The 25,449-nt window shown below is 35.7% G+C and overlaps 1 protein-coding gene across 1 annotated transcript; it reads left to right on the top strand.

Moving 5' to 3' along the window:
* Positions 1-793: 793 nt before the first annotated feature.
* LOC148604032 (galactoside alpha-(1,2)-fucosyltransferase 2-like) lies at positions 794-8,653 on the top strand. The gene is made up of 2 exons (XM_088548501.1): positions 794-903; positions 3,702-8,653. Exons 1-2 carry the CDS (start codon positions 882-884, stop codon positions 4,664-4,666), a joined length of 987 nt encoding a protein of 328 aa, XP_088404627.1. The 5' UTR covers positions 794-881; the 3' UTR covers positions 4,667-8,653.
* Positions 8,654-25,449: the final 16,796 nt, after the last annotated feature.

Raw genomic sequence — 25,449 nt, 5'->3', positions numbered from 1 at the left:
GGACGTTAAACCCCAACAATCAATCAATCAATCTAATACAATATACACACTCAGACTTTTTTCCTTGAATTTCCGTGATTAATTTCAGCCTATGAATTTTTTTTTGCATGAAATATTTGAAAATGTCAAGAGAACGCTCAAAATACTCCTCTCTAATTAAAACAAACATCAAGGACAATAAGAGAGTAATCAAGGGAACCAAGGTTATAGCGGTAATCAAAAGAATGTAATCCGGGGACATTGACCAGACATAGAAAACAGACATACACAACAAAGAACATAAAGTAACTAAAATCATACATACAAAGTAACAAAAGCAAATGAGCCACTCGGACTTCATTAAAAACTGGGAGCATGGACCAGGTGCATCGATGGGTTAAGCGTCCTCTGCTTTTCTAGAAACATCCGCCGAGTTGCTCATAAAAAGTCCAGTCCGGGGTAGACAAACGAGGAAAGGAAAACTATGACTTGTTGAATAAATCAGTTTTCATGGTGGAGGTCGATACACCATAATGATCCACGAGTTCATGATGACGACCATAAAAGTTCTGTAGTGATGACTTTAATCTTGTAGCAAAATAACCCTGTTCCAGAAGCCTATTTGTTAGAATTCTAGCGCGATACAAAAAGTCTGCGTAGTTTCGGCAAGGTCTGGCATAACGTATGAGTTGTGATATGAACACTCCATACGCATGTGCTGAAGGGATGTTGCCACAGATGAATGTAATGTTGACAATTCTGAATGAAAAGTCATCACGTTTGTCGTAAAGTTTGGTCAATAATAAGACTTGATTTAAATCTTTTTAAGTGACTTACAGTTGAATGATTTTTGGAAGTTTAATTTTCGTCAATAACGCGTATGATTTAATTGCTGTGCTGCAATGGACTACTGTTCAAAGAAAGGTTGTTTTGATATGGCATAAAGTTGTGGTATCTACAATTGAATGCATAATTTTTTTTAATTTTGCATTAAGAATAAAACATTGCAAACACATTTATATATCATTTACAATAAATGACATTGTTTAACTCTTAAAGTAAGTAAACTAATTTAGTTTTGTGCGTACAAATAGAATTATAAAACAAATACAGCATCGAACTTAAAATAGTTCGTTACCCAAAATCTAACATGTAATAACTATAAACAATACCTGGTTGTAATCGAAATATATAGACATTATTATAGATATCTAAATTATATCATTTCCAAATCTGATTATTAAAAGTTGTTTTAACATTCCAAATATCTTGTCATAATTTATTTTCACTTCATTTAGTTTGCTGATATAGTTTACTTAATCAATAAATCCGTATTTAAAGGTTGCATGTAAGTATCAATGGATTGTCAATATGTTTAGATAAATAATGTTTCATGACATTTAATTACTGAGTTGACTTGACAACATAATTATTAACCCAACTTGTCATTTTAGCTAAATCTAAGTCGTCCCAACCAGGTTAATATTATGACAATTTTTAAAATACTGTGGTTTTATTATTATTCGTGAGGTAAATATTTTTGTTTTTTCTTTGGCGCTGGGGAACCACGAATTCGAGAATTCAACAAACAATGATCTCCATGGAAAAAACGTGTCAGTAAAGAAGTGTTCGACATCCTGGCACATCTTAATTTATTAAACGACAGAACAAACTGTTAACTAGCGTTTGTTATTCTTGAATTCACCAGAGTTTAGTAATTTCGTTGTTCTATTAACCATAATCGGTAGAGTCATTATCAGTATTCCATGCGATTTATTCACAGCTAACCAATTTGATTAAAGTGACATTTGGTAAACTCAGACATTTTCCATCTTCGTTCTACCTAGACATACATTTTGTTCGATAAGCAATGACACCGGAATTTTACAAAATAGTTTTTAATTATCTGAATTTTCGCTCAAACAAATATCCTCAAAAGAATAATTATTACAGAATGTTTTTTTTTATTTCTAGCGAAAAAGGTTTGGCTTCATGATGCAAATGTGCGAAAATTTTTTATTAAAAAAATACATACCCATAAACCACGAATTCTAGTATCCAACAAAATGTCTTTTCCTCTGACATGATAATTGATACCTATGAAATAAAATAAAACCACAGTAAGCTCTCCGAATTATCTTGTCTTCTTGCCTTGTCGCAGTGGAGGCTTTCCAAACCAAGCCGTGGACTTTGTCAGGGATATCACATGGAACCTTGTCGGGCCATCGCATGGGATGCTTCCCGGCTCCTGCCACAGACTTTGTCAAAGACATCACAGGAAACTTCGTTTAAGCCACTGCAGCATAGACTTCCAAAGTGAGCAGAGGAATTTGTCCTGGTATCACCCAAGGAAAAGATCGGAGTGCTGACTGTGTGTATACCTGACTACCATTTCTTCTAAGGTGTTTTGCATGGGACGAAGACGGAGAACTTCTTTTGTTGGGGTTTAACGCCCGAGCAGCAATATTTCAGCTATATCCAGGCGATGAATATAAAGTGGATGATTAAATGAACATGAAATGATGATGAAATGAAAAAATCGGACGGGACACAAGGACAATGGGGTCGAGAAATTTTGATTGCCGCTGAAAATAGGGAGAGGTGGGTAGGGTCGGGCAATTTAGCCTCCTGTGGTGGAGTCCTATGGTTCCTACTACGGGAGAATACCACAGTAGGGTTTCTTAACGTGCGAGGAATGTGGCATCTTTCCTAACACGGTGCACCACTATGGTTTGCGGTCAGGTTTACCGTATTATAGCCTGACAAACCCAGCATGTAACACGCCAGGGGTACCCCATTCCACCACCTGGGACACACATCCCAGTTGCTCTGTGGGCAGAGCGCTCTAGCCCCCGGTTAAGGTTCTGGACACTATTTAATCGCCTTTTAGGACAAGCTTAGCGCATCTGCAGGCCTATTCTTTTAACACCCGAACCTGCACAGGGAATAGAATGTTGAATATTTTTTCAATTACGTGGGCGTAATATCTGTGGAATGGACACAATATACAGGCTTATGCCTGACTTATATGCATATAACGCGTGTACACGTGTATATTGTAATCCTTGTGGTTATATAGGATACAAAGTGATGTCATTCTATTCACTATGCACTATTCAGGCGCCTTTTACGACAAGCTTAGCGCTGCTGCAGGCCTATTCTTTTAACACCTAGTCCTGCACGGGGCAAAATGACAAATTAGCTTGATAGTTATCTTATCAAGTCTAACTTAAACTGAAAATACTATGATTACCTATCTAGACATCTAAAAAATAGATGGCAGATCAGCGCATTTTTTTTTTAGATTTTTTAAGTAAGAAAGCAATATAATATTGTCAACTTATTCGATGTTATTATATGAAAATTATCATGCTAATTACCTGGTCAGGTTGACTCACTGTAAATGAAAATGACAAGTTAGCATGACAATATATATCTTAAGTAAAATATAAATAAATATAATAAGTAAATCTAAAAAATAATGTTACATGATAAGTTAGTTTGATATCTTGTCAAGTCTGTCATTTACATGCCAACATTACCTTCCTACTTACCCAGAAATGAGTTTTTCGTATGACATTTGGCGTAATTGATTCATATCATTTAATTGTTAGCTATTCTTTAACCATTTTATAGCCAGATATTGTTTCTTTGTTATGTATTTTTTTATATTATATTGATGATGTATTAATTATTGTTAACTTCAATTTTTGATTTTACAGTTTTGTTTGCTGTCTTGGCTATTGTTATCATCACATTTTGCATTATTGGAGAAAAGGTTGGATTGATTTGGATGAAAACATTTAAAGTTCCCCAAAAATGTATCTCATCTTGCACAAACGTATCATATAGCAAGTATGCAGTTTGTCCAATTTTTGCTGGCAGGATAGGAAATCAAATGTTTATTTATGCATCATCATTTGCTTTTTCCATACAGAAAAGAATGGACCTAGAATTGACGCGTCATTGTACCTTGAATAAAATCTTTACCCTTCACAGAGCAAAGGTCATTTTGCCTTATTCGTTGGGATCAAAATGTCGTAATGTAAAAACTATAAAAGAAAAGCACGCTGCCATATTTGACAAAACTATTGTAAATTTCATTCCACGTTCATCAGTTAGGCTTGTTAATTACTTACAGTCATATAAGTATTTTGAAAAGCATCGGAAAGCAATATTAAAAGATTTTACTTTTAAAGAACCTATTCGAAAGAAAGCAGTAACATTTTTTCACAGAATTTCGAGAAGTGGTAATGTCACTCAACAAACGTTTGTAGGAGTTCATATTCGAAGGGGAGATAAAATTGATATTCAAAAAAAGGATAAAAAAGCTGGAATAAAGGTTGCGACTGCAAAATATTTAAGGACAGCCATTGATTGGTACGAATCAAGATACAAAAATATCGTCTTTCTTGTTATATCTGACGACATGAAGTGGACAAAGAAAAACATGCCTACAAATATAAAGACTATATATATAGAAAACAATCCACCTGAAATAGATTTAGCTATAATAACTTTATGTGATCATTTCATTATGACTGTTGGGACGTTTGGATGGTGGGCAGGTTGGTTGATTGGAGGCAATGTTACTTACTTCAAAGATCCAGCTGTTGACGGGTCTATACTCAAAATTTCTTTTGGAGATTATGCAGACCATTTTCCGAAATCATGGATCGCTTTATAGCATGATATTCATTATTGTAATACACACGAACGACGCCCAATCACTCATATTGGTGTGTTAACAGTAGGAAGTCCAAAGCCCGACAATCTTATTTCATATTATGTTCATATATAAGCCATCCTCCCAAGTCAAGTCCATCCTTAAACCCCTGACATCACTCATTCATATTTAGCGGGTATCGTCCAGCCAATTCCGATTGGTTGCTTCTCCGAGTGAGAAGCACCAATGAAAATAGATTTAACATAAAATATCAGTGGAAAGGTAAACAAAACCCTGACTTGGGAGGATGTATGTAAGCATATGATAAAAATGCTACACAAATAGTTCATCACTTGCTCAAATACTTGTGTCGGGTTTTTAATTAAAACTCCATATTTAAGTCATACGAGCGATGATTGTTTTCAAAACATACGTAATATTTGTATGATATTATGCAACCACAATTAACAATTACAATAGTTAAATGTATATTATTGCAAATTGTAACGGGTTTCAATCTCTGGTGTTAATATTTTATTTCGCAATGTACAGGTACCCTCTTCATGCGGCTTAACACACAAATACATATGCGATATTGACATCCGTTTATTTCATTCATATATTTATGTATTTTAAACTTTCGCAGAAGTCGATACATCTTTTAACGAGTATGCACTTAATCTTTATAATTAATTTTGGATTAATCGCTTTATCTGAGATGAAATAGTTTCTCAACTATGTTAAACTAGCATAAGCAATTCCTAAAGCATCGTAAGTCTCTATAATGCGAGTTATTTCATGTCAGAATCTTCCTCTGTAAAAGGATGAATGAAACAAGATAAGTCAGTATACATATTGCATTTTTTTTTTGAATTTCAATTTAATTTATTTATTTACTTACTGTATGATAATACAGTTAAAACATGAGATACAGCCCCTGTATGGGATAAACTCCCCATTTGTCCCATCCCCCATTGCCCCATACCCTATTCCCTATAGCCCCATTCCCCATAGCATCGACTTATATGTATAAATTTCCGAAATCACGCGATATTGGCATTGTTTACATGTATTATCGCCACTCTGCATGCGATTGTTTTTGTTTGTTGGGGTTTAACGTCCGAGCAGCAATATTTCAGCTATATTCAGACAATGAACATGAAATGGATGATAAAATGAACATGAAATGAAAAAAAGAAAGGATGGGTCACAAGGATAATAGGGTCGACAAATTTTGATTGCCACTGGAAAAAGGGGAGATGGGTAAGGTCGGGCAATTTAGCCTCCTGTGGCGGAGCGCAAAGGTTCCTACTCCTATCGAATACCACAGCAGGGTTCTTTAACGTGCTATGAACGTGGCATCTTTCCCAACACGGTGCACCACTATGGTTTGCGGTCAGGTTTTCCATATTATAGCCTGACAACCCCAGCATGTAACACGCCAGGGGTACCCTATTCCACCACCTGGGGCACACATCCCAGTTGCTCTGTGGGCAGAGCGCCTAGCCCCCGGCTAGGTTTCTGAGCACTATTTAGTCGCCTTATACGACAAGCTTAGCGCTGCTGCAGGCCTATTCTTTCAAAACCCGGACCTGCACGGGGCGCTGCATGCGAAATAATCATACAAAATATTCTTAAAACTATAGATATATGTATGAATTGTGAGTGAATTTGCTTTCTAAAATTATTCTTAAAATGTTAAAATTCTCCAGTTAAGGTTTTTGTTGATTGTTGTTATACATATATTTCAAAATTGAGATATTTTTGCAAAATGAATGAGTGCAAACACTTAAAATTACCTTGATGGTCTCATATAATTGTTTAAAATGTTAAAATTGTCTAAAAAAAATTATCACGTGTGTGGCTTTGACACATTAATTTCAATCCAATTTCTCAAAAATGACATATTTCTGCAGATTGTGAGGGTGCGAACAATTTTAATTTCAATAATGGTCCAAAACTATTTTGAAAAAATATTGAATCTGCAATATTTGTATCCGCTTGGTGTTTGCGAGACTCATATTTCAGTCAAAGATCTTCAAAATGACATATTTTTGCAAAGTGTATTTGTGCGAACACCTTAAATATACCTTTTAGTAAAAAATTATTGTAAAAAATGTTTAAATGGTCTATATCATTATTATTTGGATGGCTATGATACATACATTTCAAACCAAATTCTTGAAAATGAGATATTTTTGCAAATATATTGATTGTAAACACTTGAAATATCCTTAATGTTATTACATTATTGTTTAAAATGTTAAAATTGTCAAAAAAGTATAATGTGTGACGATTTGACACATCAATTTCAGTCAAATTTTTCAAAAATGACATATTTCTGCAGATTGTAAGGGTGCGAACAATTTTAATTTCAATAATGGTCCAAAATTATTGTTGAAAATATTAAAAATGGCAATAAAAGTAGCTGGTTGGTGTTTGCGAGACTCATATTTCAGTCAAAGATCTTCAAAATGACATATTTTTGCAAAGTGTATGTGTTCGAACACCTTTAATATACCTATTAATCTAAAATCATTGTAATTCATGTTTAAATTGTCTATATCATTATTATGTTGATGGCTGTGATACCTATATTTCAGACAAAATTCTTGAGAATGAGACATTGTATGATTCCAAACACTTGAAATATCCTTAATATTATTACATCATTGTTTAAAATGCTACAATTTTCAAAAAAGTATCATGTGTATGCCTTTGACACATTAATTCCAATCAAATTTCTAAACATTTTTCGCAGATTGTAAGATTTGTAATTACCTTTATGGTCTTATATTATTGTTTAAAGCGTTAAAATTGTCAAAATATAAATTATATGCCCCATTCCCATTGCCCTATTCATTTACCCCATTCCCATTGCCCCATACCCGATAAAATGGGAAGTTTATTCCATACAGGTACTGTAAGTCAATATATACTGAAAAATAATCTTAATTAGGAACCCGTATACACTTCCATATAATACAAAATTGACTTGTTTGCAATGGAGGGTAGTGTTACAAAGCTAGCCCGTAAAAGCAAGAAAGAGAAAGGTCTGTACACACAATGTGAAGAATATGATTGAACACAATAACTTTTAGATGCTAAGAGTCATCAAGGTAACCAAGGTTATAGCGGTAATCTAAAGAATGTAATCCAGGGACAAAGACCAGACATAAAGAAGAGACATACACAACAGACTCCACTTAAAACTGGGAGCATGAACCAGGTGCACCGGTAGGTTTGTTTGTTTGTTTGTTGGGGTTTAACGTCCGAGCAGCAATATTTCAGCCATATTCAGACGATGAGCATGAAATTGATGATAAATGAACAGAAATGATGATGAAATGAAAAAGGGATGGGACACAAGGACAATGGGGTCGATAAATTGTGATTGCCACTGGAAATAGGGAGAGGTGGGTAGGGTCGGGTAATTTAGCCTCCTGTGGCGAATCCCTATGGTTCTTACTCCGGGAAAATACCATAGTAGGGTTCTTTAACATGCGAGGAACGTGGCATCTTTCCCAACACGGTGCACCACTATGGTTTGCGGTCAGGGTTTCCGTATTATAGCCTGACAACCCCAGCATGTAACACGCCAGGGGTACCCCATTCCACCACCTGGGACACACATCCCAGTTGCTCTGTGGGCAGAGCGCTCTAGCCCCCGGTTAAGGTTCTGGACACTATTTAGTCGCCTTTTAGGACAAGCTTAGCGCAGCTGCAGGCCTATTCTTTTAACACCCGAACCTGCACAGGGAATAGAATGTTGAATATTTTTTCAATTACGTGGGCGTAATATCTGTGGAATGGACACAATATACAGGATTATGCCTGACTTATATGCATATAACGCGTGTACACGTGTATATTGTAATCCTTGTGGTTATATAGGATACAAAGTGATGTCATTGTATTTGTAATATTGGTGACAATGAATTACTAAATGTTCCCTTTGGGACAAATTCTGAATTAACATATGACTGTCAAATAAAGCTTTTAATTTCACTCTCGGACTGTCTCCCGCCCAAGAAAAATATCTTTATTGGTATTGGTAGTACATTTATGGTCTTTGTGCACTAAGACCGGTCTTTGCAATGTTTAGAATAACCTGTATGTTGGCGCGTGTTTTCAAGCCGAGAGAGGGGAAGTTTGGGTTTTGGGCTGTTTCTATATGACAATTTAAAAAATTCAACTTAAATCATGCAAATGCTATTTTAAAGCCAGAATCAGAATTGTGCATACGATTATATATAGTAACTTATTACACGGGTTGAATAAAACAATTTCGTTGGATACAATTACGCACATGATGTAAAATTAAATTTGATCGTTCTAGATGCATTGCAATACAAAAACCAAGCGATACATGAAACACCGCGCTCTAGCTATTTCTGAAAGTTTTTTTCAAAATTGATACGAATAATATAAATGGAGAAGATGAGGAAAACCTTTTATAATACATATGACTGGGTCCTTGAGGCCATGATACATTAGGACACATATTCTACTCGACAACCTATATCTGTCTGTCAACTTATGATTTTACTCCGGCAAATGTTTACTTTAAATATATTAAGTGATGTAAAACTGTGACATCTTTTTTTTATTTTTCGATTTGGTTTTACATGTGGATCTATTGTTAAACGTTCCGAATTGCAGGCCAACTTGAAGTGCGTGGTACATCTACTAAAATTTATTAAAATCTCCAGAAATGTTTTACACAGCAATGTATGCAGCTGTACGAGACATGTCTACTGTTCATTACGTATTATTCACACCTAAACATAATTTATTTTGCTTTATTCAAGTATTACTGTTTTATTTATTTTGAAAGAAGAAAGATTTAATTAGTGTACACTGACTCGCTAACTTAAGAGAGATAATTCGTGTTTGAAAACAGTTAAAATGTTTTTGAATAATATAATAATTCGATTGGAACAGACTTAAACCATCTTACGACTACCTCACACCATGTAAACAACATTTTCGGCACAAGTCTGAAATAGTCTGAACGTGACTGAACCCACATAATTAGATTGAACTAGACTTAAATGGTTACGGCTGATATCAGTCTTAACAGATACTGAACGACTGAATTTGTCTTTTGTTCAGACAGCATAGACTTGTCCAAACCGAAATGACCGTTTTACACTTTAACCAAAGTACTGATGTCGGCAGGTGCTTTAAAAAAACCAGACGACGCTTACTATGACTGTGCCTGGTCCGAGTTGCTCACATATTTTCGTTACTTCCTATGCATTATTATGGTTATTTTATGTTCTGAGTTGTGTGTCTATATCGTGGTTCCCTTGATTATCTTCTCCGTGTCCGGAGCCAAAATTGGGATCATGTTTAACCACTTGTTGGTTTATTAATTTACCATATTACGTTCGTATGAGAACAAATAGACTTCTAAGTAATTTTCATAGTAGGATTGGATCAATCAACAAGGCATTTTTTAATAAAGAAGCCACTTGCAGGTCCGGGTGTTAAAAGAATAGGCCTGCAGCAGCGCTAAGCTTGTCGTAAAGCCCCGAGCAGGTCCGGGTGTTAAAAGAATAGGCCTGCAGCAGCGCTATGCTTGTCGTATAAGGCGACTAAATAGTGCTCAGAACCCTAGTCGGGGGCTAGGGCGCTCTGTCCACAGCAACTGGGATGTGTGCCCCAGGTGGTGGAATGGGGTACCCCTGGCATGTTACATGCTGGGGTTGTCAGGCTATAATACGGAAAACCTGACCGCAAACCATAGTGGTGCACCGTGTTGGGAAAGATGCTACATTCCTCGCACGTTAAAGAACCGTTATGTGTAATTCTCCCGGAGTAGGAACCATAGTGCTCCGCCACAGGCGGCTAAATTGACCGACCCTACCCACCTTTCCCTATTTCCAGTGGCAATCAAAATTGTTCGACCCAATTGTCCTTGTGTCCCACCCCTTTTTCATTTCATCATCATTTCATGTTCATTTTATCATCAATTTCACGTTCAGTGTCTGAATATAGATGCAATATTGCTGCTCGGACGTTAAACCCAAACAAACAAACAAACAAGCTTGTCGTAAAAGGCTACTAAATAGTACTAAGAACCTTAACCGGGGGCTAGGGCGCTCTGCCCACAGAGCAACTGGGATGTGAGCCCCAGGTGGTGGAATGGGGTACCCCTGGCGTGTTTTATGCTGGGGTTGTCAGGCTATAATACGGAAAACCTGACCGCAAACCATAGTGGTGCACCGTGTTGCGAAAGATGTCACGTTCCTCGCACGTGGTATTCTCCCGGAGTAGGAATCATAGAGCTCCACCATAGGAGGCTAAATTGCCCTACCCTACCCACCTCACCGTATTTCTAGTGGCAATCAAAATTTGTCGATCCCATTGTCCTTGTGTCCCATCCCTTTTTCATTTCATCATCATTTCATGTTCATTTTATCATCAATTTCACGTTCATTGTCTGAATATGGCTGAAATATTGCTGCTCGGACGTTAAACCCCAACAAACAAACATTTAGTTATGAACATTTTCTTTTCTCAGGTTCCAAAGACTATTTCAATTGAAATGCTGTCGGTGGTCTTTAACCATATAAGACAACAAAGAAGTATTGAAATAACTCAAAAATAGCTATAGAAGAAAAAAATATACAAATTTGCCTACATGCCGACGTGGGCATGAACCAAGGATTTGTTATGACGACGGGATAAAAAAACAAGGATTTCAGCTCACTTAGCACCTGTTCCACCACAGCCAACTCAAGTGAACAAAAATCAAGATTCACTGTCATTCATAGATGTGTTGCTTTAGAAAAATATTGACTACTAAGCTAAATCGAAATGTCTACTTAAGTAAAATAAATTATATTCCTTATGATTTTATTAAATCATTCATTTCTTTGTTGTTTTTTTTAACACAGAATAATTATTTAAAAGATGATTTATCTGCACGGTAAAGTATTATATATACTCAGCAGTGACAAGTTCAATATAAGCATATTTTGCCTGATAAACTAACCAAGTCGTTGAAAAACATACCCCTGCACTTGCCAAACCTATCTGTAAACTAGTATCTAATCTCCCCAATGCAACAACTTTTAATTGTTTGGCGGTATTCAAAACCATCAAGACAGCCATATGTTAATAAAATGAACTGTCTGTAGGGTGCGTGCCTGGTGTTCCTATTGCAATCATGTTCCTCACTTCCAGCCAGTATATGCCCCGTTCTGCCCCGGGGTGCTCAGATCTCTAGCCAGGGCTAGGGCGCTCTGCCCATAAAGCAACTGGGTTGTGTGCCCCAGGCGCTGGAATGGGGTACCCGTGGCGTGTTTTATACTGGGGTTGTCAGGCTATTATACGGAAAACCTGACCGCAAACCATAGTGGTGCACCATGTGGGGAAAGATGTCACGTTCGTCGCACGTTAAAGAATACTTTTGTGGTATTCTCCCGGAGTAGGAACCATAGGGCTCCGTAACAGGCGGCTAAATTGCCCGACCCTACCTATCTCACCCTATCTCCAGTGGCAATCATAATTTGTCGACCCCATTATCCTTGTGTCTCATCCCATTTTTCAATTCATTAACATTTCATGTTCATTTTATCATCCATTTCATGTTGCCCCGTGCAGGTCCGGGTGTTAAAAGAATAGGCCTTTAGCAGCGCTAAGCTTGTCGTACAAGGCGACTAAATAGTGCTCGGAAACCTAGCCGGGGGCTAGGCGCTCTGCCCACAGAGCAACTGGGATGTGTGCCCCAGGTGGTGGAATGGGGTACCCCTGTCGTGTTACATGCTGGGGTTGTCAGGCTATAATACGGAAAACCTGACCGCAAACCATAATGGTGCACCGTGTTGGGAAAGATGCCACGTTCCACGTTTTAAGTAAGTTTGTATGAATTCTTGTGAAGTTTAGGAATCCAGTACATAGACGGTAAATCACAATCATCGTCAGAGACCAAAAGAGGATAGCACAGATTTATGGTTTTCCACAATCTCTTCTTTGGGCCCCGTGCAGGTCCGGGTGTTAAAAGAATAGGCCTGCAGCTGCGCTAAGCTTGTCGTATAAGGCGACTAAATAGTGCTCGGAAACCTAGCCGGGGGCTAGGCGCTCTGCCTACAGAGCAACTGGGATGTGTGCCCCAGGTGGTGGAATGGGGTACCCCTGGTGTGTTACATGCTGGGGTTGTCAGGCTATAATACGGAAAACCTGACCGCAAACCATAGTGGTGCACCGTGTTGGGAAAGATGCCACGTTCTTCGCACGTTAAAGAACCCTGCTGTGGTATTAGATAGGAGTAGGAACCTTTGCGCTCCGCCACAGGAGGCTAAATTGCCCTACCTTACTCATCCCCCTTTTTCCAGTGGCAATCAAAATTTGTCGACCCTATTATCCTTGTGACCCATCCTTTTTTTTCATTTCATGTTCATTTTATCATCCATGTCATGTTCATTGTCTGATAATAGCTGAAATATTGCTGCTCGGACGTTAAACCCATTTTCTTGCATAGTCCTCGACGGCATCCATAAGAACTTTAGTCATAATTCCAATTTATGGAGCGTGGTTCACGGTACTTGGGACATTTAGAAAGGATATTACGCAGAGATTCGTTTTCGATAATGGTTAAATCTCCCGTAACGACTTGACCAGAAGGAACATATTTGAAGGGAGAGGTTTTGCAAGAACAGTCAGGTGGTTTAGCCTTGAAGTCCTCAATCTCGAGGTTCTGCAATAGCCTTTTATAATTGAAAATTTTGGATGCGATGGGTGAAGTATAGGAATATGAAATAATTGGTATGGATTTGTCTTTGAAATATTGGGGGATTTTGTTGGTAACGTTTTTGTGATGGAGGATGTTAGCCAAATTAATTGCATCTATACCTTTGTTGACAAAGTGTTGTTTGAAAAACAGTTCATAGGTGTCTGCCTACAACAAAGTCTTTCTTCTTCACTGGAAATTACTAGCTCTCAATTAGCATTTTTCAGTACTCTCGAGAAAAAAAATATATGGCAAAATTCATATTTCTATTGCAAAATAACTTGTCGACTGCAAGTAAGTTCGTCCTCTCCTGTCAGACAAGTTCAAGTGAAACTAAAAAACAAAAACAACCGATACTTTATCTTCATTGAGTAATGAATCTACGAAAAATGTGAAATATTAATCTCGGTAATAATTTGCTCAAAATTCCCCAAAAAGCTCATCTTAAATAAATAAAGCAAATCGTTGACCCTTTCTAAAGCTCCAAATCTGTCCAAGAATCAGTCTGGGTCGAAACACACTTGGACACACTCTGGTTCGGCTAACATCGGAGACATAGACTGATGCATAAAAATGAATTGAACAAGTATACTACAAAAGATTTATTAGCGTTAATTGGTGTTATAAGATTTTTAAAGACGTAATATGGCTGAAACGATGTTAATGATATGATATTTCAATCTGACTACTTTTCAACCGACCTCAAGCCAAAATCGCAGCTACAAAAAAAATGCGGTCGTAGTTGCAGGTTTTTTTTTTCAAATCTTATTAAAATGTAGAAATATTAATTTAATGTCCTAGATTTTTAGTAGACGAGAAGACAAGCAGTTTTGGTTGATAGAGATGATTTTAATCAAGAATGGTTGATTGATAGATTGTTGGGGTTTAACACCCAAGCAGCAATATTTCAGCTATATTCAGGCAATCAAGAATGGTCATCTGAATGGTCATCTGAAATAGTATAAGCAAAATATTTTAAATCGTTACTCTTTTTTCCTTAAAAATGTTTAAAATACATTTGTGTCGTTGGGTTAGATAATATTAGCAGGATTATTTGATTTGTGCTTATTTAGCTTAGTATCCAGCGTTCAGCATTGAAGAGTTTTCTTATGTAAGGTATTTGAACTTCTGTTTCTGATTTGTATAGTTTGAATGCTTTTCATCATTTCACTTTAATAAACATTACGAAACCTTATAAAATAAACGATATTGCTCAAGTGTTAACAGAAAACTGTATTGGTGAGAGCTCTCTTTGACTCTCCCTTGTCAGAGTAATTTTTTAAGTATATTACTGTTGCTAGGCAGATATTCTCATTTACGTTGTGTGTGGTGTTCCTAGATGGGTTTATATTGACAGTGGTTTTGTGACATTTGATTTCTTTCATGTTCAGATTGTTTCATACGCACGTATTCTGTATTTTGGATTATGTTGTATCTGAATCGTCCTATGTTTGACGTTTCTGATATGTTGTAAGATAAACAGAAATTTTTATATATGAACAATAATGCCACACAAAATATATGGAATCATGTATTGACAAAACGAACAACATATTCTCAATTTCTGGAAATTTGTAAAAATATAGTAGGTGCAACAGATTGTTTAAAAATACACCAAGGAATGTGTATGATTAGTTGTTTGATGTGTTTTCTTTGTCACATTTTTTTTATTTGAGTATCGTTAATGAATCAAGCCTGTTTACTTACCATAGTTAATTTCTGAGGTACCCAAATATTTCCATTTCAGCCAAAATGTTAGAATATATTATTTTTTTTATCAATTATAAACTTACTAGCGCGAGAAGTTGCTTATATGACAAATAAATACTTAAGCAAATCAGAATACTGTTAATATAATGGCACCAATTAAATTGCCAAAAATAATTACTGCAATTGTTTTCTCTGTGATCTGCATCTTTGTAGTGAAATTACGTTCAAACGAAAACAATCATGAAAGTGTAATTATAGTTGCAGACCAATTTAACAAAAACAAAATAAATGGCTTCAACCAGCATCTAATACCTTTAACCGAAATTCAAAACTCAGAACCACTTCATACATTGTGCTCAAAGAATCAGTTGAGAAATAATTCTTTATTTCGCTTTGCAGATAAACATTTGGTAAAATTATTCATTGCCAATTCGACACCTGATTTAAAGTTTGCTCATGAGTACAGCTCCGTCAATGTATCTCATGAAATAACGGAAAAATTTATTAATGCATTACCCAAAATATACGTAATGAAACCAAATCACATGTGCGGGGAAACTATAATAGTAGAAAATGGTAAGGCGAGGTGTCACACCAATGTTGCAAAATGTTTACCATGTAAGGAAAATGGTCTTTCAGCATGTTTAAGACATAATTGTAAATTGTGGTTAAACTCAATTTACAGTAAAGGTTATGAAACGTACTATGAACAAATTAAGAGACAGTGCATTTTTGAAGAATTTTTAAGCACCGATGGAGAATTGCCGATTGACTATAAAATACATACATATAACGGAATAGCGTATGTTATACAAGTTGTTGAAATTCTGCGACAAGGACGCCTCATTGATTATTTTACCCCTAACTGGAAGCGTATAAATATGGGTCGAACGCCCGAAAACTGGCCAACTAAATCTAACCGCCCAAAGCCAAAATTTCTCACAAAAATGATTCATTTAACCAATATTCTAGCAAAGTCATTTAAAATGATGCGAATAGATTTTTTCGTTTTTGGAAACGAATTCAGTTTTGCAGAGATATCACCATCACCAAATGGGTGCCATACCAGATATACTCCTTACATATACGACAAGTTTTACGGATATATAATCAAACATCCTGGTTATGAAATTGACCCTGAATCAGTTCTGTCTTTAGAACAATTTAGAGACAAGTAACAAACAGTTAATATAACAAAAAAGCTTCATTTTGCAATTAAGTTTGATAAAAATATCACTGTAATTCGGCAAACTGGCTATTGTTTCCTTCAAAACTAGGAACATATAATATTCAAAGTACTGCTTTAATTTGACTCCTAGTTTATTTCTAGTATACTTTTGTGTATATGTTAAATACCTTCCAAATCTAAAAGTATATTTTAAGCCTAAAGAAGGGTTAAAAATCAAAACGATAAGATTGGCAAGAAAACTAAGACTTGTTGTTTAAATCCATATTTTTTTATTGTATTTTTTTGTAATTGTTAGCAAATGCCTGTTAGTGCGATCGGAAGAAGCAATCAAGGAAAGATTTGTATAGTAACAACACATATTCAAGGAAAAACAACCAGAAAAAAAAGACAAGAAAAATAAAAACAAAACAAAACAAAAAAAAAAAAAAAACAAAACAAAAAAAAAACAATCAAATTCACGCATGCCAAAAGCATAGTGACTGTTTATTTCACATTTTTCTTCTTAACAATCCTTTCCCACCTTCGCTCAAATAATACTTGTATATTTTGCAGCAACAAAAATAGAAAAGGAACAAATAATGATAAAAATAGGTAATATAAAAAAAAATAATTAAAAAGAAAAAATAACAGTAACCGTTTTTGAATTAACGTCCGTTATAATTGCGTCATACATCTCACTGTTATGAGGCACTGAAAGTGGAAGTGTTCATTTCATTACAATGGATGAAAATTACTGCTGTTTAAACGCATAATTTTTATCCATTAACCACTTTCTACCAACCCCATTACCCCTTTCAGTTCCAATTGAACTTCTTTTAACTAGATAAGTGCACAAAAAGTTTAGTTATTTTATAAGGTGTGATTTTTGTTTAAAACTCTCTATGATTTATTAAAATCATAGTAAATGATTTTTGGTGGAAAGAACAAATATCAAAAGCAAATTTATATCACATGAGAAAGAATGAAATTTATTACCAAGGAATAATGTTAACTGGCATTTATAAAACAATCTTATTTTATACATGGTATTTATCATGTTATCACATGTACTTAAGCTTATGCAATAAATCAGCATGCCCAGTAGTTTTGGCAAAGTATTTCACGTACCCCCTGACCTTTGAATTTGGGGGTACAGAGGTTTATTGAGGCTACAAATGATCATGAAATCAATGTTATGCGAAAAGGACAATATAGAATAGAAGACTTTAATAATTGTGTATGTTTTGTCATTTTGTATTTCTTTTTAGCATATGTTCACATTTAAATAGAATAACATATACATTTTAATACTTTATTTTGTTCAACTTCAAATTAAAGTTCAGCATCATAATAATACATATAGTTACATGGATATTATTGTTTATTAGCATTAAATCTGACTGCAGCTTGTCTTACAACTTCATCCCTATTATAACGAGAATGTTTACAAGCATTCTAAATTTGCATACTATGTTCCAAATTTTCTAAAGACCTTCTATTGCTTGATGCATTGTGATGTCGATTTTGCAGTGAGAAACCGCTTACACAGGAAACTGAAGTTAATGGTACAGTCAACAAAATATTTGCCTATGCGACAAAATCAGGACATGTGTCACCATAATAACTGGTTAAATACAAACACAAGTTTGTTATATTTAAATCTCTCCGTCCATTAACCAAATATTTGAATTGCATAAATTGAGTTCTAGAACTTGCAGGATCGATGACAGGATCTTCATTCCAAAATTTATCAATAAAATTTTCCAGATTTTCATCCCCATATGTTCAGATAGCTACCTAATCCATTGGGGTTTTTTTTGGATTTAACAGACTATTTAGATCATTCAAAATTCCAAGATCATTATCTGAAAATCTGCCATTAAACTCCTGAATTAACTGATCAATAAACTCAGCTTTCATATTATTGAAAATTCTCCTATCATTCGAAGAACATGTTATTGGAATACCTGAATACTCTGAATTTTCATCAGTTTTCAATATCATATCCCCAACATTTTGAGGCTGTATATTGTAAGGTCTATATGACAAAATAGTGTCCTTAGTTGCAATGATAAAACTTTTCATTTGATGGATATCAAGTTCATCTGTTTGGAAAGTTTTTGATGTTCTGTCAAGCAAATCAAGAATAACTCTTCGTAAACAGAGTGTAGTTAAACATTTAAAGCATTTTATCTTTTTCAAAATACCCCTGGCTTTATTACCACCTTCACTGTTTGGATCAGATGCAACCTCATGTTAAATCTGCATGAAAAAGGGGAGACTTTCGTCAGCATCGCTGCAATATTAGAAACTCCAAATGGAGATGCGGTATCGCGCGAGGCTATGGAAATTTTTCGGTCGGTACAGCATGAATGAGACCATACATGACCCAAAAACGGCACCCAGACAAAAGTTGTTGAATGCTGTCCATTTGGTATATACTGACAGGACTATCAACAATGATAGGTTGGTTGATTGATTGTTGGGGTTTAACGCCCGAGCAGCAATATTTCAGATATGTTCAGGCAAAGAACATGAAGTGTGTGATAAAATGAACATGAAATGATGATGAAATGAAAAATTGGATGGGACACAAGGATAATGGAGTCGTCAAATTTTGATTGCCACTGGAAATAGGGAGAGGTGGGTAGCGTCGGGCAATTTAGCCTCCTGTGGCGGAGACCTATGGTTCCTACTCCGGAAGAATACCACGGTAGGGTTCTTTAACGTGCGAGGAACATGGCATCTTTCCCAACACGGTGCACCACTATGGTTTGCTGTGAGGTATTCCGTATGTATGTATGTATGTATGTATGTATGTATGTATGTATAGTGCCTGAACCGATCCGTGCAACAAACATTGCGATCGGTCATTGATCATCAAACAGTTTCCGATCAGTCATCGATCCGTCAAACCAATCAATTAAACCGGTGATCGCATCATGTGACCAAAGAGCAGTCACTGTATTTTTCGGTTTTCGTTTTTGTCTTTGTTAAAATATACATATTTACATAAGGCAATAGATTGTTACATCACATTTTATTTTTATTTAACATTTTTTATTTATTACACATAGATCATCCATCATTTTACATAAAAAAAAAAACTGCGATCAGATCGGTCACGGTCATTAATCAGCGATTAATCAGTCAGCGGCAATCGATCCTAAAAATCGTTGCGCGGATCGTTTCAAGGACTTTATGTATGTATGTATATACAGTACCTGAACCGATCCGTGCAACAAACCGTAGAGAACACCATTAGCCATAGTATACATTAATTTTAGTAAAGCACACTTGAGTCGTTTATCAGGTTATTAACTCATGATTAAATAACCATAGGTCATATATAATATAGATAGATGTGTTGTTCTTTTTTTTTACCATGTGTATTTGAATATTCAATGGGTCGAAGAAATGAAAGCTAATATTTTATGAATAAGCATATTTATTTATGTATGTACATGACATGACATGTATTTTCATTTTTATTCATATTTGCCATATCAATTTTTACAAGATTTGCAAAGTAGAAATTATTATAAAATATAATTATCACAAGTCACAAATATTGAAGTAGATACCACTTGTGTCCACTTGTTATCTGCTGCAAACCACGTGGTCACTATGGCATGTGTTTAGTCCTTTCACAGTTGAATGATCCATTGTTCAACGGCTTTACGCATATTTGTTGTAGTTTTGTAAACATCAAACTAGTTTTTTGTTGCTTTCTTTGAATAAGTTGTCATACGAGTGTCGATATGTTTCCCCAATAAATCATGGAAATAGGGAAAGTACACAGTAAATACTAGCATCTCAGAAGAGTCAATTTTTCAATAAAAACTGATTCGAGAGTTGTCAAGTCTTTTTAAAGTAATAACGTTCATACATATAGTATTTAGGAACAAAGTATCATGTATTTCGCTGATTTTACTCACACTAATTGGTGATATTTGTCATTTTTGTTCACCGGTTCTGAACATTCGTACTTTCGTTTTCAAGTTACACTTCCGGTTGCGCAATGTATGTTACGCATAGTAGAATTGTACTTAAGATTAAAATATAAAACAAATGCGTTTTGCACCACAGAATGTTTTTATTGTTACAATAATGTACAATTACAATATTGTTGTATTTTTATAAATTCTTATTAAAATATTTGTGAACTTGTTGGAAGTTAACGTTTTTCCAACAACTCACGTCTTCCAACAAGTGACGTAATTACGCTAAAAAATTAGTCTTGCTGAAACCTTTGGCTGTAAACGTTAGTATTTTTTTAGAGAGCTATATTTTTAAAGAATGATTATTGATTTTTACTTCAAATATATTTATTTTGTTAATCTTTTAAGAGAAAAGTCAAGGATAATGGTAAATTAGAAATTTTGGTTTATTTTAATTATAGTTAAATTCTGAACTTTCGCAGGCAAAGCTTAAGTTAATTAAATATCAACTGCATAGAACTTTGCCATTCATCGGTTTAATTTTTTAAATAGGAATAAATAGGAGATATTTGGATTTAAGGGAGTTTTCTTGAGGCAAGAAACTATTTTAAAAATGTATTCATATTGGAGGACAATATTTGTACAGATAAACTTTTCATTGTACAACCTCAACGAAGTACTATTGGTTAAATGAATTGGTGATAAACCAGTCATTTAAATTATATTGCAGTCAGAATAAGGTTTTCTGACAACTCTTACCAAATCATAAAATTGTTTTTTTCTAAATTAATAATTTTTAGCAGGACTCAACTCAGATATTTTCCCATGCAGAGTACTGTGGTGGGAAAGTCTATTATAGACAAAAATACCACATCAAACATTCCACTTTGTTATTGCTGTGGCCAACCTGGACACTTTGCCAGGAATTGTTACAGCAATCCAAATAGACAAAATATAGGCAATGACAGAACTAGTTATGAAAGTAGAAGAACTTACATTCCTCCCCAAGCACAGCGAAGTAATTGTGCACCCAATAGTGATAGTAGACAAACTTTCAATACTTCCCCAGCTCAACCAACTACACAAAATTCCACCGCCTCCTTAAATGAGGCTAAACCTGAGGGATACTCTTTAAACTGAACCGGGTTGACCCCGTGGACCAGGAGTTGACCCGTACATTTTTTGAAAGAGGTCATATAAATGATGTGAAAACTAAGATACATGTACCTAGCAACATAACCCCTGAAACTCATAGTAAGAAAGAGGAAATAGTATTTGAGAATGAAAAACTTTTGTAGATATCAAAAGTAGTAGTAATTTAGTTAATAGTAATGTATCTTGAATTCTGTAAGTTCAGATCCTGAAGTAGGAAATGAACAAATAGTAACAGACCAATTAATAAAACGACGAGTACTTCGAAGTGATGGAGTCTACGTCGAAGGACATGTCCTCGGGTCTGAGCTTAATTTTACAGTGGATACTGGAGCAGTTCGTACAGTGTTGTCTGTTAATGTTTTCCATAAAATCCCTAATTGTAAAAGACCAACTTTAGTCAAGTCTGACACTTTATCTTGTGCTGATGGCAAACCCCTGAAGGAGTTAGGGAAAGCCACCTTTGAAGTAATGTTGGGAGATCTATGTTTTGAAATCGAAATGATAGTAGCTAATATAGAAGATGAAGCCTTGTTGGGGCTAGATGTTCTAATGAAATCTAAATGGGGACCTGTATTTGAAATTAAAAGATGGAATTATGTTGCTAGGTGATCATGTTATTCAATGCACTCAACTTTGCCATACTAACAACCATATAAGAAAGATTTACGTGGCTGAAAATTTTGATATCCCCTTAGAAGTGAAATTTTAATAGATGTTTTTTGTAGATCGCAATCATGATGATCCTATTGAATTTGGAAAAAAATGTTTACTAGAACCTTCTGACGATTTCTCTGAAAAATATTCCCTTATCATGGCACCATGCCCAGTTGACATCAGTAAAAGTGTCACATGCAAAGCACTGAATCCATATGACTATGAAAATACATTATGCCAAAAAACAATAATTGGTTCAGCTGAAATAGTTGATAATACTCCTGTAACATTATTTGAATGTGAGGACAGTGCTGAAAGGGGAAATAAAAATACATTGAAAAGATTAAAATTGCTACAACCAAAGCATGTAAATTGGGAAACCAATGAGGGCATTATCAGAAGTCTAAGCAAAAAGAGGACTTCAGAGGGTGGGAAAAGTGGAAATGTTCCAAGTCACTTATTAAATATGTATGAAAATATTGCTCCAGGTCGAACAGAAGCCGAAAAGACAGCAATTGATTGTTTGTTTGTTTGTTTGTTGGGGTTTAACGTCCGAGCAGCAATATTTCAGCTATATTCAGACAATGAACATGAAATGGATGATAAAATGAACATGAAATGAAAAAAAAAAAGAATGGGTCACAAGGATAATAGGGTCGACAAATTTTGATTGCCACTGGAAAAAGAGGGATGGGTAAGGTCGGGCAATTTAGCCTCCTGTGGCGGAGCGCAAAGGTTCCTACTCCTACCGAATACCATAGCAGGGTTCTTTAACGTGCGAGGAACGTGGCATCTTTCCCAACACGGTGCACCACTATGGTTTGCGGTCAGGTTTTCCGTATTATAGCCTGACAACCCCAGCATGTAACACGCCAGGGGTACCCCATTCCACCACCTGGGGCACACATCCCAGTTGCTCTGTGGGCAGAGCGCCTAGCCCCCGGCTAGGTTTCTGAGCACTATTTAGTCGCTTTATACGACAAGCTTAGCGCTGCTGCAGGCCTATTCTTTTAACACACGGACCTGCACGGGGCGACAGCAATTGAAAATTTGCTGGTAAAATACTCAAACACCTTCTCTAAAGATGAGACTGACCTAGGTAGAAATAAACTCCTGGAGTTCAGTATTGAAACAGGAGATGCTAAACCTGTGAAGCAAACTCCACGCAGAGTTCCATTTGCTTATGCAAATAAAGAAATGAAAATTATTCAACAAATGGAAAAACGAGACATAATACAAAAGTCCACATCTCCATGGTCAAGTCCTTTGGTGTTAGTCCTCAAGAAAAATGGGAAAGTAAGGGCATGTGTTGATTACAGAATCCTGAATTCTGTTACACAAAAAGATGCATGGCCCCTTCCAAGAATTCAAGACTGTCTAGACACTGTAGCCGGAGCTTCTCTTTTTAGTACTTTCGATCTTACAAGTGGTTTCAATCAGATTCATGTTAAGAATGAAGATATACACAAAACTGCTTTTGCAACCAAATATGGTCTATATGAATATAAAACATTACCATTTGGACTAACAAATGGACCTGCTTGTTGTCAACGACTTATGGAACTTGTTCTAAATGGCCTTCAGTGGCAAATTTTATTGATATATCTAGATGATATTATTTTATTTTCATCTAATTTTACAGAACATCTAGAGAGACTAGATATAGTCCTAAATAGAATAAAAGATGCTGGCTTAAAATTGAAACCGGAGAAATGTAAAATTTTTCAAACTGAAGTCACATTTCTGGGTCATATTGTTTCGGAAAAGGGCGTACAGCCAAACCCTGATAATGTTGCCAAACTTTTACAGTGCCCAACCCAAAAAACAGTAAAAGAAGTGAGACATGTACTTGGTATGGGTAGCTATTACCGTAGATATATTAATCATTTTTCAGAGTTAGTTAAACCATTAACAGACCACCTAACTAAGAAATCTAAAACGTTCTTGTGGTCTGAGAGTTGCCAAAAGGATTTGACAATCTTAAACAACATTTTGTCAGTCCTGGTATTCTAGCTTACCCCAAATATGAGGGTGAATACATACTGGACACAGACGCAAGTGACGATACATTGGGGGCAGTCTTACAACAAGTACAGGACGGTACACTTCGAATTATAGCATATGGTAGTCGTACTTTGAATAAGGCCGAAAGAAACTATTGTATCACGACAAGGAACTCCTTGCTGACCCAACCTTTCTTTCTTTCATTGTTCATTGTCTGAATATAGCTGAAATATTGCTGCTCGGACGTTAAACCCCAACAAACAAACAAACAAATCCTTGCTGTACGATACTTCATAGAATATTACAGACAATATCTTTCAGGTAGAACTTTCACAGTGAGAACTGACCATCAAGCTCTTATTTAGCTATTTAGCTTAAACGAACCTAAGGGTAGAATTGCTAGGTGGATAGAAATCATGTCAGCTTTTGATTTCACAATACAATACAGACAAGGGTCCAAACACGGCAACGCTGGTTTTATGTATCGATGCACAAATCCTAGGGATTGTGACTGTCCTATGAATGATAACATGGAATATCTCAAATGCGGGCCCTGTAAAAAATGTACCAAAAGAGCTAGAGATATGATAAGTAGCATGAAAATACCCCAAGAAGGGACAACATATACTAAAAACTCTGAAAATTCAGAAAACTCTTTATTAAAAGCAGTAAAAACCAGAAATCGAACATCTCAAGATGATGACTTTACTGTATGGAACATGGGTCATAGTATTGACGAATTGAGACAATTACAAGACAAAGATGAGGACATTAGACATATACGGAAATGGAAAATCTCCAACAATAAGCCCCTTGAGAATGAATTGTAAAGCAAAAGTCCTGCTACCAGATTTTATTGCCACCAATGGGATAGTCTGATAGTAAAGGATGGGTTGTTATTTAAAGAATTTTTCAAACAAAACAATACAGGTCACTACTTACAATTTTTGACACCTATGAAATTAAAAAATGAAGTTTTGCATAGCATGCATAATTCTATCATATCTTGTCATCTGGGGAAACGAAAAACCACAGAAAAACTATTGCAGAGGTTTTATTGGTTTGAAGTTAGGGAGGATGTTAAAATTTGGATAGCAAAATGCCAAACTTGTGGTGCTAACAAATTACCATCAAAATCAGCCAAGGCTCCATTAGGAAGTATGCCTACAGGTGCACCTTGGTATAGACTCTCAACAGATACTATGGGACCATTCCCCTTCACACCTAGAGGAAATAAATATATACTGACTTTTACTGATCACTTCACCAAATGGGTTGAAGTCTTTGCAATCCCTGACCAAACTGCAAACACTTGTGCAAATATACTTCTAAATGAAATTATAAGCCGTTACGGCTGACCTCTTTCGTTACACTCAGACCAAGGTCGAAATTATACAAGTGACCTTTTCATAGAATTATGTCAACTCCTTGA

This window comes from Perna viridis, chromosome 10, assembly GCF_037379345.1.
Source record: "Perna viridis isolate PV_CMFRI_1.1 ecotype Kerala chromosome 10, ASM3737934v1, whole genome shotgun sequence".
NCBI lineage: Eukaryota > Metazoa > Mollusca > Bivalvia > Mytilida > Mytilidae > Perna > Perna viridis.
The sequence above is the reverse complement of the archived record's forward strand: the minus strand, read 5'-3'. Positions and strand labels throughout refer to the sequence as shown.